This window comes from Lampris incognitus, chromosome 17 (assembly GCF_029633865.1).
Source record: "Lampris incognitus isolate fLamInc1 chromosome 17, fLamInc1.hap2, whole genome shotgun sequence".
Classification (NCBI taxonomy): domain Eukaryota; kingdom Metazoa; phylum Chordata; class Actinopteri; order Lampriformes; family Lampridae; genus Lampris; species Lampris incognitus.
In genome coordinates, this window is record NC_079227.1 from 43485261 (window position 1) to 43505433 (window position 20173).

The window sequence follows — 20173 nt, forward strand, 5'->3', positions numbered from 1 at the left end:
TGTCTTTACAAGGCAGAGTTACAACTATCAAAATGAACATTTTGCCTCGGATTGATTTTTTTTGTTTTTTTATGATCCCCCTAGCACCACCACCTAAATTTATCACGGAAATGCACTCCCTCATATCACAGTTCATTTGGGGAGGAAAGCGTGCACGAATCAAACTTACAACCTTACAAAGAACCAAACTCACTGGAGGCTTAGCTGTCCCAAATCTTAATTTTTAATTAGACCACTGCATATTTGGAGAAACCAGGAATCTGAGGTCCCTTGGCGGGCTATGGAAGCAGCAAACGTGAAGCCACACCGTCTGGAAGACTTATTATATACAGGCAGGGGGCGTAAAAACATTAATCTATGATACGGGAGCATTGTAACCAATTCTGTTGATGTATGGAAAAAAAGTGGAACTGATGATGGGCAAAATAGATTTATTTCATCAAACATATCCACTATGTATTAACTATCACCTTCAATCAGGTGGGCAGCCTTTTACATTTCCCTCATGGTCAAAAAGGTGTCTTTACTCTTAGTGATATTTTTAACAAAGCTGGACTCCATTCATTCCAAGATATTAGGGAGGAATATGATTTACCGGGCACCTCTTTCTTTTTTTTTAACTTGAGACTGAGATCTGCAATGAAAACATATGGGGTGCCCTGGAATGGGCCTTTGCCGGAGCACCCTATGGAGGAGTGGATCGGTCCTGGGCAGGGTACTCGGGGGACAGTGACACACACACACACACATATATAACTCTTTGCTTGATCACTCTACTAAGACACTGGCAGTTGAAGGGGTGTGGGCCAGGGAACTCCGCATTGTCGGTTTGAAACCAAATTGGGAAACAATATGGTCTAACATAAGCAGTACCTCTAAAAATCTTGCGCATCAGCTTATACACTATAAGATGATTCAAGGAGCATATGGTACACCAATCAAATGTTTTAAAATGAAACTAATTACCAGCCCTAACTGTACTCACTGCCGGGCTCAGGTGCTGGGCACAACAATGCATATGTTTTGGGACGGCTCACTGATCAGAGATTTTTGGACACAGGTTATGTCAGCGTTGTCAGAGTTATTAGGATCAACAATATTGCCTCATCCCTGCCTTTGTCTGCTCAATGGTGATCTGTCTCTGACTCTCAATTTAAATCATTGAAGACTAACGCTGGCAGGCTTTACTGCAGCAAAAAAGACCATACTGGCACTGTGGTTTAATCCCAAACTTCCTTTAATTAAGTGCTGGATGGCGTCCTACCAGAGCATAGTGTCTCTTGAGTGTACAACAGCATGACTCAATAGAGCCAAGCCTGCCACTGTGCAGGCATGGTCAGGCATAGCTGTGTCCATAAGAGACTACCTTAAAAAAAGGGATCTCCCCCTCCCCGCACGCCTCCACACCCAGTAACATCAGACCTGGAGCAGGCCAGCTTTGGAAGTTAGTAGAAATGGATGGTTGTATATACAATGTATAGTTTTGTTTTATTGTTTTGTTTTTGTTTTTGTTTTCTTTTCAGTCCACTATTGTTTGTTTTTCCTTTGGGAATGTCTGTCTCTTACTCTCAGCTACTATGGATACGGTGTTACATAAGATACATAAACAGGATGTGCCATTACAGCCGATTGTTTGTATGAGTAACTCAGTGCTCTATAACATCTCTAAGTTTCTGGTATCTATTCTTAACTCGTTGGTAGGCAGTAATGAACATCAGATTCAGAACACTGTGGATGTTGTGGATAAGGTGAGGGACATCACTATGGAGAGGGATGAAACAATGGTCTCTTATGATATTACGTCTCTCTTCACGTGCATTCCTGTTGATGAAGCAGTGGAGGTAGTCCGTATGATATCACAGGACAACCCCACCCTCAACAATAGTACCACCCTTAACACTGACCAAGTGTGTCTGCTCCTGAAACTGTCTTCAGTTCACGTACTTCACATACAGGGCGCAGTACTACAGTCAGAGACATGGGGGCACTATGGGTTCCCCAGTTTCAACCTATAGTGGCCAACTTGTATATGGAGGAAGAGGAAAAGAGGCTGTGATATCTATCCAGGGACACCACCTAGCCTTTGGTTCAGATTTGTGGACGACACCTGGGTTAAAATTAAATCTCAGGATGTACCACATTTCACCGACCGCATTAACTCTGTGGACACCACATCAAGTTCACCAGGGAGGATGTGGAACATGACAGGTTAGCCTTCTTAAACTGTGAAACTGCAATTGGTGATGGGGGCATTTGATTGTTGATGTTTACTGTACACATACTGATTCGTACTTAAGGTTTGACTCTCATCATCCACTGGAGCACAAACTAGGACTCATCAGGACACTCTAGTCATCAGGTCATCAGGACACTGAGCTGACAACATCCCCACCGACACAGTGGCTGGAGAAGGGGTGATATCCTACAATAAACAGGCCCTGGTTGAGTTTGGTTATCCAAATGAACGTTATGAAAGTAACAACCAGCGTCTGTTTTGTTTCCCCAATGTGGCTTGTACAGTGACTTGTACATTGGGGAAACTAAACGGATGCTGGCCAAGAGGATGGCACAACACAGGAGAGCTAACATGTCAGGCCAGGACTCCACAGTACACCATCTACAGGCCAGTGGCCACTCTTTCAAGGATGAGGATGTGCACATCCTTGATAGGGAGGAACGCTGGTTTGAACGGGGAGTCAAAGAGGCCATCTATGTGAAGAGGGAATGACCATCCCTGAACTGAGGGGGGGCCTAAGGGCCCTGACACACCAGGCCGATGGTCGGCCATTGCCCAATGTCGGGCCATCAGTAAGCGTCTGTGGCACTGGTTTTTGTGGTGTGTCCACACCGTCTGCACTAGTTGGACCCCTGTCAGCAGCTGTTTGGCCGATTCAGCATGTTGAATCGGCAGAGCCCATCAGTGAGAGAGATCATTCTGATTGGCTGTTCAGCTTAGTGAGTCCGTGCTAAGTTAGCGAAACAGGGCCATCGGCTGTGGTCTTTGTGGTGTGTTCAAGTGTTACTTTTTGGCCAAGACAGCAGGCGACGTGAAGCAATGCAAGACACACCCTGTGTAGCATTCAAGCACAAGGATTGGCCAGGCGTCCAAGCGCTAGGATTGGCCAGGCGTCCATGCTTGCGCTAGGCACGCCCACGAACCTACTCGCCATTAAAATGAATTGAGGATTTGAGATCTTTGACCACCTCCGACGCAAACCGTGTTTGTTTTTGTGTGGTTGAACACACTTTTCCACACGTTTTGTGTGCCCTTATTAACAAGTAGTGGTTATCGCCATCAGCCAACTACTTAATACAGAAAAAATTACTCCCTTTCAGGAACTGTTGCTGCATAATATTATATCAGTATCGTAGTAACTTTAACGCCTCTGCTACCCGACCTCTAATAAAGAATAGGCTAAAGGCATTCTGGTGTCCTCTCTGATTAAAGTGTTATTAATTTGTCACCCCCACATGTTTTGTGTGTGCTTATTAACAAACTGCGATTATCGCAATCAACCAATTACATAATACCGAACAATACTTGTCCTTTTGTGGAAAAAATAGCTAAGCTAACAAAAAACAATGTTGCTTTGAGTAGCGTCAGCCTGTCGTCAAAAAGTTACTACGATACTGATATAATATTATGCAGCAAAAGTTCCTGAAAGTGAGTAATTTTTTTCTGTATTAAGTAGTTGGCTGATGGCGTATTCAATCACAAAAAAAACAAACACGGTTTGCATCGGAGGTGGTCAAAGATCTCAAATCCTCAATTCATTTTAATAGCGAGTAGGCTTGTGGGCGTGCCTAGCACAAGCATGGCCAATCCTAGCGCTTGGACGCCTGGCCAATCCTAGTGCTTGAATGCTACACAGGGCGTGTCTTGCCCAGAAAAGCAGTGGGTTTCATAATAACGCTACTGCCCCTGACCCAGCCATGTTGTGCACTACCCCTGACCCAGCCATGTTGTGTACTATCCCTGACCCTGCCATGTTCTGTACTGCCCCTGACCCAGACATGTTCTGTACTACCCTGACCCAGCCACCTGAACCAGCCATGTTCTGTACTGCCCCTGACACAGCCATGTTCTGTACTGCCCCTGACCCAGCCACCTGACCTGCCATGTTCTGTACTGCCCCTGACCCAGCCATGTTCTGTACTACCCTGACCCATCCACCTGGCCATGTTCTATACTGCCCCTGACCCAGCCATGTTCTGTACTACCTCTGACCCAGCCATGTTCTGTACTGCCCTGACCCAGCCGCCTGACCCAGCCATGTTCTGTACTGCCCCTGACCCAGACATGTTCTGTACTACCCTGACCCAGCCACCTGAACCAGCCATGTTCTGTACTGCCCCTGATCCACGTCATTTACTTTACAGCATATTTAAAGTTGTCAGTCTGGTCATTCTTCTAATGCCAACTCATTTGTAAGTTTGTGTGTTTCTGTTACAGTGAACTTGATGAAGATGATCTTTACATGGCCTATGCTGACATCATGGCAAAGGTACCAGTTAAATAGACTGTGATCTTTGTCATTGTCTTCAGTTCAGATTCACGGAGAAAGTTTCCAGTTCTGTTCCTAGTGATGTCATTACTAGTAGTAATTGTAGTGTTAGCAGTGAAATTGAAAGCTAGTATACACTCATGTTGCTGCCACTATTATCTTTAGTAAGATCATTCTCTCTGTATTCTTCCAGAAATTATGTATACATCTTTAAAAAGTTAACTTTTATTTAATTTTAACCATTGTAGAAATGAATTGTGGAATGCTGTCATAATTTTAATCATGATGCCAACACTTTCAGTTAGCCCACACATTAGTAAATGAACTTTATAGCTATTATTTAGCATTTTCTTTCTTCATGCTGTTTACCCCTCTTCCTCCCTGTACCTTTACCTGCATCCTGTTTACTTCTATTTCTCTTTGTCAGAGTTGTCATGATGAGGAAGATGAAGATGGGGAGGAAGTAAAGAGTTTTGAAGTAGGTGGTCTTTCTGTCTCATCTATACCCTTCCTCCTTCATCAACTCCTCACCAACCTTGGTCATAAATCACTCAATGACTAAAACCAGCCTGGCATATTCTGAACAATTTGAAATGTGGTTTGCTTGATTTTGGTTAGGTTTATTTCAGAATGTACAGATGACAAAAAATGCATCGTTAACGTGTATGAGAGACACACAAAATACAATAATAACAATAATACATTTTAGAACAGTACATTTGTTATCACGCTATATACCTTATCTCTCAGAGCCTAGCATATATTAATACAAATAAATAATGCCAACCCAATGAAATAAATAATCTTTTGTCTAAAATGTTTGAGCTAGAATAAGTAGTAGTAGTAGTAGTTTGACCTAGATCAAGAAATCAAACATAAACTGGCAACCATCAACAGTTAATTTAAATTGTTTTGCTAATTTCAAGATTCATACTTCATTGTTGTCTACCTTTCCTTGACTTTTGTAAGACAACATTACAATATTAACATTGTTTAGTTAATGTTGTAATTTACTGTATTGTTTTTCACCTCAACGCAGAGCTATGGACTTGAGACTTAATACTTGGATTCGAGTGGGACTCAGGTTACAAAATCAGGACTTGTGACTTGTCTTCTCTGTGACTCTACTTGTGACGTAGCTGCTTTTTGAGACTTTAAAGCAAATACTTTTTAGAATGATGGAGATGAAATTCTTCTGTGTTAGTCCATGGGCCAGACGATATTTCGGTACACTCAAGGTGGCAAAACTTACTTATAATTTTTGAAAGGATCCATGTCTGTAGATGATATTTTGGTATGATAACCATTCCTGAGTGGCAGCTGTATCACAGTTATCAGCTCATGAAGTTAACCACCCGCTAAACTAAATTGCATTTTAGACGCTGGTGCATATCCTGGTTTAGCCTCATGGTCAGGACATTTTTCAATGTTCTATAATATTGTCTTTGGTATCATTTTAAAGGGGACCTTCTTAGCTTTCATTCAAGCCCTGTTGTGGATATTTCTCACAAATATAGAGGTCACTTGAGCTCTTCAACCCGTCAATAACACACATCTTTCTGCAATTTTCGCCTAAACTATATACTTTCTTTTAGCCCTGTGGCATCTAGGAATATCAGGGACACAAAACACAAAAACTGGAATACTCACAGGACTGTAAAGATTCAGGAAATGTATAATATACCCATACTATTTCATTGTGTGAGGTGATTGTGAGCCTTAAATGAGAACTAGACCAAAGCCAGTTAGGTCACAAACTGGTCTCTATACATTTGTTTAAATACACAATCAAAATACATGATAAAAAGGAATACCATAGTGAGGTAATGAACTATTTTAATATTTTAAACAACATTGACATTTACATATACTTAGTCAATGATACATGTAATCCCATATCATTAGTGGGTATATGTAATGGTAATGGGTAGGGTAATGGGTATATGTGAATATGGTTACATTATTGTTATCAAGCTCTGGGTAATCAAGTCCAGAATCAACATCCTGTGCATCAATAGACTACTACCACAGTAATACCATCAGAATCATCACACTGTCATTCATCAAACTGCTCGTTTCTCTCATCATCTGACTCCCCAAGTTCAAAGTCCAGTTCTGGACCATCCTGCTGTTTTTGGTTACTGCTGGTCTGTAACCTGCACATGTCTGTGCATGGAAGTCCATTTGACAGGCACATGCAGCTTGGCATTTTGCATGAATGCACACACTTGCATGTTAGCATTTCCAAGACCACATCTGGTGCAGGTGGGGAGCGCATCCAGTAAATGGCCAGCTTGCCTTCATCGTCTGTCCATCCATACTCAGTAGGGCTTGGCACCACAGGGTTAGCCTGCAGACAGCACTTCCATATTGCTGCCTGATAGTTGGCTCGTTGAACATGCATAAAGAGACAGTCTCTACATGGTGGCAGCTGGCTGGACTCAACCTCTCCCCTTTTGGTGCAGAAGAGCTGGTAACGCAGTTTGTTCACCTCAGCAGTGCTGCTATTAGCAACATACATCCGACAGGTGAACTGCTCAATTTTCTGGAACAGCTCATCACTCACATTCCATGTCTGTCCCAGTTGACTAAAAGTCTCTTGGCAGGAAGTGTGCTTTCTCACTATCTTCAGGGCATTCAGCTTCCCTCGACCAGCGAATGTACTGACAGTGTCGCAGCCTGTGAAGGCATGTAAGCCAATTAGGCTGTCACAGATGCTGTCTCCAAGTGAACTTGCCAGTTTGGTGATGTCGACAAACCGTGTGCGGTTCTGAGTCCCACACTTCTGGTAGATGGGACAGGTGATGTCCTTCTGGAAGCCAAGACAAAGCACCATAACATCAGTGTCCTCAGCTGTGATGATAACTGACTTTGAGCCCTTATTTGCTGCATGCAATGCATGCAGGAGCAGACGGGTGTCAGCTTCTTCATGTGTGGAGTGCAGTTCTGCTGCTTCCTCACACCCATCTTCTGTCAACTTGTAGCAGGTTTCCTCACAGGTCATGTACAACACCTTGCCATGCAGCATAGCTCTGTATCGTGGGAGTTTCCACTCTTCCACCAGAAACTTGATGAGACTGGTCTTGTTGGAGGAACTGCACAGAAATTTTCTCCACTGCTGGACGTGGTGTCCCCCTGCAAGATTCTTGTACTGGACAGTGATGTCTCCACCCCGGTTCAGTCGTTCAGCATCTTTGATCGAAGTCTGGTGATAGACATCAAAAACAACATCAATCCTCCCACTCTGTGCTCCCTCATGGAGGACCTGGGTCAAGGCTGACTCTGCCACCTGTGCAAAGGTTTTGTTGTTGCCATTCATTTTTTGGACGAGGCTCATCCCATCAATGATGGAAGTAGATAGGATTGGGATGTCTTCTGCAGGAGATACATTCTTTTCAAGCTCTCTGGCAAGTGCAGCCTTGTTTGTTTTTCGTAAGGACCCATCAGCATTTGCCAGTGCCCATGGTAGTGGGCCCAATGGGTAGGCAAGGACATCCTTCAGATTCACCTTCCTGCTTTCAGCCACCAGGATCATGTGACTGAAAAGGTTTCTATCTGCCTTCAGAACCACATCCTGTGCTTTCTTTCCATGAGATTGTTTTGTGCTGACATTGGAGAATGTTTTCAGACTTTGCTTGGTCATCTTGTCGTGGAATTTCACAGGTGGTGGGTCTGCATCTAACCTTGTTTGCTGGAATGCTTGGTAGGCCTCTTCTCCTTTCTCAAGAGCTCTCAAGAGATCTATGGTCACATCAGGTGGAGCCATGTTGCCAGTGGAGAGGCTAACCAAATCAATCTCATCAGGGGACATAGGATTGAGCCAGTTATTCTCCATAAGGTCCATGAGAGACTGGACATCTGCTTCATCTCTCTTGATCCTTGGACTCTGTAGATCTGGATGAGACCATTTGCACCTGCCTTGACCTGTCAGGTCTCTCAGCTGTCTGAGGTACATGCTTCTATACTCAGCTGTGAGATAATATTTGGTCACAGCTCCTGGCTTCAAGCTGAATCCCTTTGTCCCTCCAGCTGTTTGGGTGTCTTTGTTCACCGTTTCTTCTATAGCTTGGTCAACAGGGATTCGGCCAAAGGGATTGGTGGAGCCCAGTTGGACTGAGAAGCCTCCTTCCATGAATTCTGTGTAAACATCTGGGTGTGTGATGGGCAGCTCAGACATCTGGGCGTAGTAGTAGGGGAGGTAGCGTGCATAATTCATCCTGTCATAAGCAAAGCACCATGGGATCATTGCTCGAATGCTAGCCAAGTGTAGCATCCAGTCTCCCTCTCTGGATGCTCGGATGAGCCCCAACAAGATTTCAACCATGTCCAAATAGGACATCCAGAAGTTCGAGAGGCTGCCGTTTCCACCTCTAAGGAACTCACGGTAGACTTCAAATAGATCCATGATGCGTGTACAAGAGCTGTTCTCGAGGACCTCCTTCAAAGCATGTTGTGAGACTTCTTTCCCAAGGCTGTCAATGGTCTTCAGTGTCTCATTCAGGTGAACCATGTCATTCCTGTGAGTTTCTTCCAACCAGGACAGGAAACCATTCAAGGTCAGTCGCATGAGAGCCTCATACAGGAGCTTGTGTAGTCGCACTGCCCTGTTGTACTTGCGGCCATCCATAACACCAGCAATTGAGCCTTCTGCAATCATGCCAGACTCAATGCAGAGGTCTTTGAGTCCAGCATCTTGGAAACGCTTTCCTATTATTGCCAGCAGTGTGCAGATGGTGTGGAATACCCCAAGCCTAACGATGATATCATGGAACTTGTCATGGTGTTTCCATGTGATCTCGACAGCCTTCGCATACAGGGCTTGGTCAAAGACACAGACAATCTTCCTCAGGCCTAAGCACTGCATGATGCTCAGTGACTGGTTAAGCACCTCGTTGACAGTAGACATTTGTGTCGCTGGAGCATTGATGGTAGGCAGATAGCCTATATTGTCGGGGATGACCGTCATCTCTCCTCGAGTCAGGATGTTGAAGCCTGTCCAGCTGCTGACTGACTGTTCTTCTTGTTGTGACATGCGTGCTAGGACCCAAAGAAGGTTTTTCTCTCTGGCAAGCTTAGTATTGGCTGCAGTATCGGCATCTGACTTTTTGCTTTGTGGTGGCCCTACCCGTTGTCCAGCATTGTAAGTTGGTAACATTGGTGGGGGTCCATCAATGCTTCCCTTCTTTGTTTTGGGAACAGTGGGCATGGGTTGGACAGGAAGTGGGTTGACTGGCTTTGCTTGCACAGCAATCCCATTGACTCTGTGAGATGTTCCCTCACCACTGACAGTTTCTTCAAGACGGTCGATATTGTCCCAGGCTAAAGTTGTGAATATGCCAGGATGGATGTTAGCTGGAAGGGCAATGCCACTCCCTGATGATGAGAGTTTCTGGAGACACAGGGCAGTGTTGATCTCTTCCATCTGTGAATAGGACACACTGTCACCAAGTCGGTTGAGGATGTTTATCAACTCTACATTTCCTGTCAACGATTTGACACTGAATGGCAGAACAATGTGCTTGGAAGGTTTGGTATTTCCACATGTCACTGCATATACTATGTCATGGCCAAATGACTGCAGAAGGCACTGCACTCTCTGGGATGCATGATCAGGATCATTTGAGCCTGTGAGTAGAGAGTACAGGAAGATAATGAGCGACTCTGGAATGGTAGGACATTCTGCTTCTGGTTTGACTTCAGGCGGCCAGGTTTGAGGAACATCTTGACTTTTAATGTCTGCTCTCAATTTGATGGCTGCTTTGGGTATAACATCTTGTGCACTGACACTTTTCAGGGTCTGCAGCTCCCTTTTGAGAGACTGATTTTCTTTGGCAAGTTCCCTCATGGACAAGTTATCGGGATAGAGGAGGAATTTTCCTTTCTCATCAAGGAATATCTGCAAGGCTCCAGCAAACTCACTCTCCAGGTTTCGCCTTATGTGCTTCTTGGTTGATTCCTTGACTTGGGCAATGCCTTGGGAGTTCATTGAAGCTACCAGTCTAGAAGAGAGATCAGTCATTGTCATCACTTGAGGATTGCCAAAAAGCTCCATCCTGATGAAGAGGAACAGCTCATTGTATGCCTTATTCACAGCAGCTTCATACTGGGCTGCAGCATCATCATCTTCATTGCTGGCAACCTCTCCTTTGGAAACCTCTTCTTTGGTGTAAAGTCTATAGCATGACCTGTGCTAGTGCCCTTCAGCTGCTACAAGGTCTCTACTCACAATGGCAAGGATTCTGCTGTCCCTTTTCTTTGTGGCTGCACTCCTGATCTTTGCATCAGCTCGCAGTTCTCGACACTGCACCAGTACTTCTCTCGTATTCTGTCTCTTGGAATATTTGCTGTTTTTCTGACAAAATATGCACTCTGCATCATAAGTCCTAGATGTACTTGGAGCATGTCGAGCTACTCTCTTAGATTGTTTCTCTTCAGCAGAGACACAACTTTTCTTTTCTTTTGCAAGGAGGCCATCAAGAATTTGCTTCATAGTGAAGATACTGCGACACTTTCTGTGGTAGTAGATTGCTGGAATCTGTCCCTCAGGAATGTCTTTTGCCAGTTTCAAAACTCGTGCATGATTTCGTATCTGAGCTGCCCTGAGCAGAGTTCTCCATGAGTCGACACTTTGTAGTGAAACCAGCTTATCTGTATCATCAGAACACTGGATAATGCACTCCACCCGTGGGCGCTTTGGTATTGGGTAAAAACTTGCTTGTTCACCAGTGGCCATATTCAGTCAGTTTTCACCTGCCACATACAAACAAATACATGTAACTTAGGTGTATGAACACTACTAAAACAAAGTTTACTTTGCTTCACCAGCGTCATATTACCATTATTTATCTTACATAGCCACAAATAGATACATTACCTAGTTGCTATGCAACAGCTGTATTTTGTCCACATGAGGCCGCTAAAATCAACACAAGATGAAAGTTCCTCGTAGCCACTTTAACTAATCATATTAACATATACATTAAAAGAACATGCTAACATTATGGGAAATTAGCTTACAATCTTCTCCAGAGTGAGACAAGAAGATAGATACCAGTTTCCTCTATATGTGTTTAGTAGAAAGCTATCTGGCTGCACGTTAGCCTAGCTTAGCACAATGAATGGAAGTACACAGTACTGGTTATCCTTGGTTGTTGGCCAACTAAGAACTGTCCCAGAGTTTAAGCTAGGCTAATCAGTACCAGGGGTGTTGAAATGCTATATTTGTAAAAATCTGGGCAAATACACAATCGTGAGAGGCACAGAAACAGGTTTCCTGAAAGAAAAATGAAATAGCTGCTCATTTGGAAAGGTTATCATGTATTATTTTACTTCTGTTAGTGTACCAAATAAAATGGCACCAGTGAAGTTGTGTCACCTTGGGTGATATCGATATCTGGTCTGACCCATGGACTAACTGGCTTTGGTCTAGTTAGTTTCTTAGTAATAATGCCCTTCTAATTTAAGGTTCACAATCACCTCACACAATGAAATAGTATGGGTATATTATACATTTCTTGAATCTTTACAGTCCTGTGAGTATTCCAGTTTTTGTGTTTTGTGTCCCTGATATTCCTAGATGCCACAGGGCTAAAAGAAAGTATATAGTTTAGGCGAAAATTGCAGAAAGATGTGTGTTATTGACGGGTTGAAGAGCTCAAGTGACCTCTATATTTGTGAGAAATATCCACAACAGGGCTTGAATGAAAGCTAAGAAGGTCCCCTTTAAAATGATACCAAAGACAATATTATAGAACATTGAAAAATGTCCTGACCATGAGGCTAAACCAGGATATGCACCAGCGTCTGAAATGCAATGTACTTTACGGGGTGGTTAACTTCATGAGCTGATAACTGTGATACAGCTGCCACTCAGGAATGGTTATCATACCAAATATCATCTACAGACATGGATCCTTTCAAAAATTATAAGTAAGTTTTGCCACCTTGAGTGTACCGAAATAGGAAATTTTGGGCTCTTTGCTGAATATGGAGCTGCCAGGGAAGAGGAGAAGAGGAAGGCCAAAGAGGAGGTTTATGGATGTGGTGAAGCAAGACATGCAGGTGGCTGGTGTGACAGAGGAAGACGCAGAAGACAGGAAGAAATGGAAACGGATGATCCGCTGTGGCGACCCCTAGCGGGAGCAGCCGAAAGTAGTAGTAGTAGTAGTAGGGCTCTGGCCCATGGACTATGTGGCCAGAGTATATGTTGTTCTTAGCAGGACCCATGACTTCTCTCCAGGGCCATAGCCCTCCAGATCCATTACGTATTTGACCCCTCTACTTTGTCGGTGGGAGTCCAACAGGCACTTAATCATGAACATCTGCTGAACCATCTAATGAGAACATCTGATGAGATAAGGAGTATGGTAACAGAAGCCATGGAACTTTCCTTGACTGACTTCAGTGTAGACATGTGTAATACTAGCTTGGTCTAGTCAGAAAGGCACGAACTGATGAAGCCTCTTGGATGAGAGGCGAAACGTCTTCATGGATATATACCAAGTCCAGTTGCACTCGATTCAATTCCTTTGGATAACCATGACCTGGATGAATGAGAACATTCACAGGATGAACACTCATGGACTTCGGAGACACGGAAAAACAGCCATAGAATTAGTAACCTTAGCGATCGGGAAGGGTCAGATGAAACTCGGTGCCAACTTGCGGGGTTTCACCCTCAGTGGAAGGTCTTGTGTGGCCAGCCAGACCCTCTGGTCAGGACGATAAACAGAAGCAGGCCTGCATTGACAGCTGGCCTGATACTTAGAGCAGGCTGAAGAAGGAGGCCTTGTGGGCTTAATTGGCCCAGGGGTCTCCTGAAGCAGCAGACAGGTACCGGGAGGCAAGAATGATTGCGGCTTTGGCGGTCGTGGAAACAAAAACTCAGGTGTGGGAGGAGTTCGGCGAGGCTATGGAGGAGGAATTTCCGTTAGCCTCAAGGAAGTTCTGGCAAACCATCCGGTGAGTCAGGAAAGGGAAGCAGGGCCTGACTCAAGCTGTGTTTAGCCGGGGAAGGGAACTGCTGACCCTATCTGAGGATGTTGTTGGGCGGTGGAAAGAACACTTTGAGGAGCTCTTGAACCCGGCTAACACGTCCTCAGTGGAGGAGGTACAGTCTGAAGACTCGGGGGAAACCCCACCCATATCGCTGGCAGAGGCTTCTGAGGTAGCTAAGAAGCTCCTTGGTGGCAAGGTGCTGGGTGTGGACGAGATTTGCCCTGAGATGCTGAAGGCTCTGGACATTGTTGGGCTGTTGTGGCTGACACACCTCTTCAGTGTCTCGTGGAAATCGGGGGCAGTACTTATGGAGTAAGAGAGGGGGGTAGTGGTTCCCATATTTAAAAAAGGGGATCGGAGAGAGTGCTCCAATTATCAGGGCATCACATTGCTCAGCCTCCCTGGGAAAGTCTGTCGAACCTCGGATCCAGGAGGAACAATGCAGATTCTGTCCTGGCCATGGAACAACGGACCAACTGTTTACCCTTGCGAAAGTGCTGAGGGAGGCATGGGGATCTACATGTGTTTCGTTGATTTGGAGAAGGCTTACGACTGTGTACCCTGGGGCACTCTGTGTGTGGGGGGGGGGGGTACTGTGAGAGTATGGGTACCAGGGCAGTTGCTACAAGCCATCCGGTCCTTGTATAACCAAAGTGAGAGCTGTGTTCGCATTCTTGGCCAAAGTCAAACATGTGATCAGTGGGTTCAGCCTCCGCCAAGATTTTCCCTTGTTTCTGATTCTTTTTGTGATATTCATGGACAGGATCTCAAGGTGCAGCCAAGGTGAGGAGTGTGTCCGTTTCGGGAACCTCCGAATTGCTTCCCTGCTCTCCGCAGATGATGTGGTTTTGTTGGCTTCATCAGAATGCGACCTCCAGCGTGCACTGGGGTGGTTTGCAGCAGAGTGTGAAATGGCTGGGATGAGAGTCAGCAATTCCAAGTCTGAGGTCATGGTTCTGTACCGAAAAATGGTGGATTGCTCCCTCCGGGTTGGGGATGAGTTGTTGCCTCAAGTGAAGGATTTCAAATATCTCAGGGTCTTGTTCACGAGTGAGGGTAGGATGGAGCGGGAGATTGACAGGCGGATTGGTGTAGCATCAGCAGTAATGTGGATGTTGTACCGGACCTTTGTGGTGAAGAGGGAGCTAAGCCGGAACGCAAAGCTCTGAATTTACCAGGCAATCTTCATTCCAATCCTAACCCATGGTCATGAGCTTAAGGTAGTGACCAAAAGGGTGAGATCGCGGATACATGCAGCTGAAATGATTTTCCTCCGTAGGGTGTCTGGGCTCAGCCTTAGGAGGGTGAGGAGCTCGGACATTCGGAGGGAGCTCAAAGTAGAGCCGCTGCTCCTTTGTAATGAAAGGAGCCAGTTGAGGTGATTTGGGCATCTGATTAGGATGCGTCCTGGGCACCTTCCTTTGGAGATTCCGGGCAAGTCCAACTGAGAGGAGACCCCGGAGTAGACTTTGAACTCACTGGAGGGACTGCAGGTCCAATCTGGCCTGGGAACGCCTTGGGATCCCCCAGGAAGTAGCTAGAGGGCGTTGCTGGGGAGAGGGACTTCTGGAGTGCCCTACTTAGCTTGCTGCCACCGCAACCCGACCCCAGAGAAGTGGCTGATGATGAGAATGAGAATATACATATATATATATTCTCGTGGGGGCGTGACGCTGGGCAACGTAAACTGTATGATTCTTTGTTGAACCACATTAGCAGCTGATGAGTGCGCGACGCACTCATCAGGCATGTAAAAAATAACTGCAATGTATTAAAACTTTTTTTTCCTGCATCTGTACAGATATATATCAGTACAGATGTAGGAAAAAAAGTTTTAAGGTTTTATATTAAAACATCGACGGTTTCAGAAAAAAACGTTCTATATATATATGGTATTGTTCCATACAATGGACAAATCATCTTTTAAAGGCATGACCCAAACACTTTATCCACTCTACAAGCTGCCTGGAAGGAAATTATCTTCTAAAATTGCCATTCCATACTTACAGTGCATCCGGAAAGTATTCACACCCCTTCACTTTCCCCACATTTTGTTATGTTACAGCCTTATTCCAAAATGGATTAAATCCCTTTTTTCCCTCATCAATCTACATATAATCCCCATAATGACAAAGCAAAAAAGGTTTTGTAGAAATTTTTGCAAATTTATTAAAAATAAAAAACTGAAATATTGCATGTACATAAGTATTCACACCTTTTACTCAGTACTTCGTTGAGGCACCCTTGGCAGCGATTACAGCCTCAAGTCTTCTTGGGTATGAAGCTACAAGCTTGGAACACCTATATTTGGGGTATTTCTCTCGTTCTTCTCTGCAGATCCTCTCGAGCTCTGTAAGGTTAGATGGGGAGCGTCGCTGCACAGCTATTTTCAGGTCTTTCCAGAGATGTTCAATGGGGTTCAAGCCTGGGCTCTGGCTGGGCCACTCAAGGACATTCACAGACTTGTCCTGAAGCCACTCCTTCGTTGTCTTGGCTGTGTGCTTAGGGTCGTTGTCGTGTTGAAAGGTAAACCTTCGCCCCAGTCTGAGGTCCTGAGCGCTCTGGAGCAGGTTTTCATCAAGGATCTCTCTGTACTTTGCTCCATTCATCTTTCCCTCGATCCTGACTAGTCTCCCAGTTCCTGCCACTGAAGAACATCCCCACAGCATGATGCTGCCACTACCATGCTTCACTGTAGGGATGGTATTAGCAAGGTGATGAGAGGTGCCTGGTTTCCTCCAGACGTGACGTTTGGCATTCAGGCCAAAGAGTTCAATCTTGGTTTCATCAGACCAGAGAATCTTGTTTCTCATGGTCTGAGAGTCCTTTATGTGCTTTCTGGCAAACTCCAAGTGGAATGTCATGTGCCTTTTACTGAGCAGAGGGTTCCGTCTGGGCACTCTACCATAAAGGCCTGATTGGTGGAGTGCTGCAGAGATGGTTTTCCTTCTGGAAGTTTCTCCCATCTCCACAGAGGAACGCTGGAGCTCTGTCAGAGTGACCATCGGGTTCTTGATCACCTCCCTGACCAAGGCCCTTCTCCCCCGATTGCTCAGTTTGGCTGGGCGGCCAGCTCTAGGAAGAGTCCTGGTGGATCCAAACTTCTTCCATTTACGAATGATGGAGACCACTGTGCTCTTCGGGACCTTCAAAGCGGTAGAAATTTTTTTGTACCCTTCCCCAGATCTGTGCCTCGATACAATCCTGTCTCGGAGGTCCACAGACAATTCCTTTGACTTCATGGCTTGGTTTCTGCTCTGACATGCACTGTCAACAGTGGGACCTTATATAGACAGGTGTGTGCCTCTCCAAATCATGTCTAATCAATTGAATTTACTACAGGTGGACTCCAATCAAGATGTAGAAACATCTCAAGGATGATCAGTGGAAACAGGATGAACCTGAGCTCAATTTTGAGTGTCATAGCAAAGGGTGTGAATACTTATGTACATGCAGTATTTCAGTTTTTTATTTTTAATAAATTTGCAAAAATTTCTACAAAACCTTTTTCACGTTGTCATTATGGGGTATTGTGTGTAGATTGATGAGAAACAAAGGAATTTAATCAATTTTGGAATAAGGCTGTAACATAACAAAATGTGGGGAAAGTGAAGGGGTGTGAATAATTTCCGGATGCACTGTATATAACAACATTTTAAAGAATATCCTTATTGATCCATCAATGAACAACTGTAAAGAATGGATATTTGGCATGACTATATTTGCTAATTTGCATGGCAGTGTAGCAAAAACAGCTCCTTGAATTCCCTTTTAAAGTTCAAGTGCATTAAATGCATTTCCAACCTGATGTTTTTGAAATGCAATAGCTAAAAAGCTGGCAAACGGACATAGTCATTAAATTGTTCATTGGTTAGATATTCCTGTTATATTTAAAGTACATGTTTGAGAAGGTGCCTTTTGTTCCATATCCAGTCTTTCTACCTCTTTGTGTGACATCAGTTTTAGCTCACTGTCTATTGAGGTGTTTTTTCTTTATTAATAAAAGAAAGATATCAAACAATGAAACAGTGTGACAGCCTGACACTGACAAGAACATGACAAATGATAAATTAATTGAGAGAGACCAAACTTGTTCCCAAAGACCTGCCAACATGTGTGTTTTAACATCAAAATACAGTAGTACGAATTTGTACACGAAAATGTGCGAAACAATCATGGCAGAAAGGTATGAAACGAGGTTTTTTCTATAGCATCTGCAGGAAGTGTTGAATTTATATTAACATCAGTTTAACATTCGGGAATGCATCCATGGATGAGCACATCACACAGGTCAGAGGTCAACAAGGTGAAAGAAACTCAGTACACTTCAGTATTTACATGCCAAATAAAAACTATCAAGGTTTTATGTAGGAAGAAGCACTTTATCAGTAACTTCATATAGTTGGTCTTGATGTATGCTCAGTAATCCAGGTAAAGAAATCCCAGAAAGTTGAATCAATTCAACTTAGTTACTGTTGCTATGCCCATCAAGCTTTTCATAACCATCCAGGAAGTAGCTGGAAAACCCCAAAACATGAAGGAAGAAATCAGCGCATTCCCAGAGAAAACAAGTGATGTATTTTGGTGTAATTCATCCTGAATATCATCCTGTGGAAGGCAGGAGGGGGTACAGTATGCAGTAGGGAGACATTCAGAATATCAAAAGTAAAACTGACTTGCGTGGACTCCGGGCTGCCGGGGGCGACTGTAATGGAGGGTAACGCTTACCGGTCACAATCAAAGATGAGAAAGCCCATCAACTAGTAATTCTGAAACACACTGTGGACCCGCTGTGCTCTTGCCCTGCAGGGTAAGTTACATATTTCAGCTGTTATTGGTATATTTTTAATAATCCATTGTCAACATCATTTGGCCAAGGTTCCCCATGGCGTTCTTTTATCCAGGCTTCTTCGGGGGTTCTGTATGGGCTCCTGGGGGTCGCAGGGCGGCCAGGGACATACCCCGGGACCGGGAGAACCGCCCATGATTTTTAAAAAAAAAAGTTTTTTACCTTTGGACCAGAACCGGTATTTTCCACAAACTAAGGCAAATGTGATGCTTCTGCGGGCGGGATGACTTTTCCAAACGGCCGGTCCCAACCTGGAGCTCACAGAGGGGGAGAAACATATAAAATAGGCCGGATATGGGGAGGTCAGTCTGGCCAGAGACCATCCCAGTGGACCCTCCCCGCAGGTCTTTATGCTCCGAAATGAAAGGTGGAACCTGGCTAACCTGTGACTAGCATAACAAAGTTGTGTTAGTGGGCTAGCTAGCATTAGCTATCATTAAATTAGGTATCTCTGGCCACAGACTAAGCTGGTTCCGTTCATCAGGTACATTGATAATGTTATTTTGTTAGGCAGTAATACGTTGATATGTTGATAATGGTAATAATCATTGTGTGGGTAAAAGTAACAGTAATAATACGTTGGCTGTATTAGCTATCAATAATAGCTAGTAGCAAGCTTAGCTTGGAGCAGACAGGTATTTTTGGTGGTTTTGGATGGACTAAGCTGGCCATGGGGTCTGCTATACTGCCAAATCTATTGCCGACATTGCGCTTCTTGTGCTCTGGGTTTCGGAAAGGGAAAGAAAATTACACCCCTCCAAACTTTTCACATATCTAGTATCTGATCTGCAGATCCCATAGGCACACGGTTTCAGCATTTTGCTGTCTGTTTGAAAGCTTGATGGACCTCCCTCACATACTAGAAACCGTTGCTAAGGTAGGATTGGACAAGCACCGTTCTGGGGCAGTACTTTGCAAAAGGTCAATTGCACATTGCCCACGACCCCACTCCTCTGAGCCGTCCTGGTCTCTGCTCCACCCCCTCCGCTGATCCGGGGAGGGCTGGAGACTACTACATGCCTCCTTCGATACATGTGGAGTCGCCAGCCGCTTCTTTACACCTGACAGTGAGGAGTTTCACCAGGGGGATGTAGTGCATGGGAGGATCACGCTATTCCCCCTAATTCCCCCTCCCCCCTGAACAGGCGACCCGACTGACCAGAGGAGGCGCTAGTTCAGTGACCAGGACACATACCCACATCCGCCTTCCCACCCGCAGACACGGCCAATTGTGTCTGTAGGGATGCCCGACCAAGCTGGAGGTAACACAGGGATTCAAACCGGTGATCCTCTTGTTGGTAGGCAACGGAATAGACTGCTATGCTACCCCGACGCCCAAGCTGGGTTGAATTTTTGGCATGTAATATACACTCACCGGCCACTTTATTAGGCACACCTGTCCAACTGCTCGTTAACGCAAATTTCTAATCAGCCAATCACATGGCAGCAACTCAATGCATTTAGGCATGTAGACATGGTCAAGACGATCTGCTGCAGTTCAAACCGAGCATCGGAATGGGGAAGAAAGGTGATTTAAGTGACTTTGAACGTGGCATGGTTGTTGGTGCCAGACGGGCTGATCTGAGTATTTCAGAAACTGCTGATCAGTGGGATTTTCACGCACAACCATCTCTAGGGTTTACAGAGAATGGTCCGAAAAAGAGAAAATATCCAGTGAGCGGCAGTTCTGTGGGCGAAAATGCCTTGTTGATGCCAGAGGTCAGACGAGAATGGCCAGACTGGTTCGAGCTGATAGAAAGGCAACAGTAACTCAAATAACCACTCATTACAACCGAGGTATGCAGAAGAGCATCTCTGAACG

The 20173-nt window shown here is 44.8% G+C and overlaps 1 protein-coding gene across 1 annotated transcript in view; it reads left to right on the forward strand.

The window, feature by feature from the left end:
• ryr2a (ryanodine receptor 2a (cardiac)) overlaps positions 1-20173 on the forward strand; it is a 1161183-nt gene that overhangs the window by 569193 nt on the left and 571817 nt on the right. Inside the window, 2 exon segments of the mRNA XM_056296806.1 lie at positions 4454-4505; positions 4933-4983. Coding sequence (XP_056152781.1) covers positions 4454-4505; positions 4933-4983 — 103 coding nt within the window.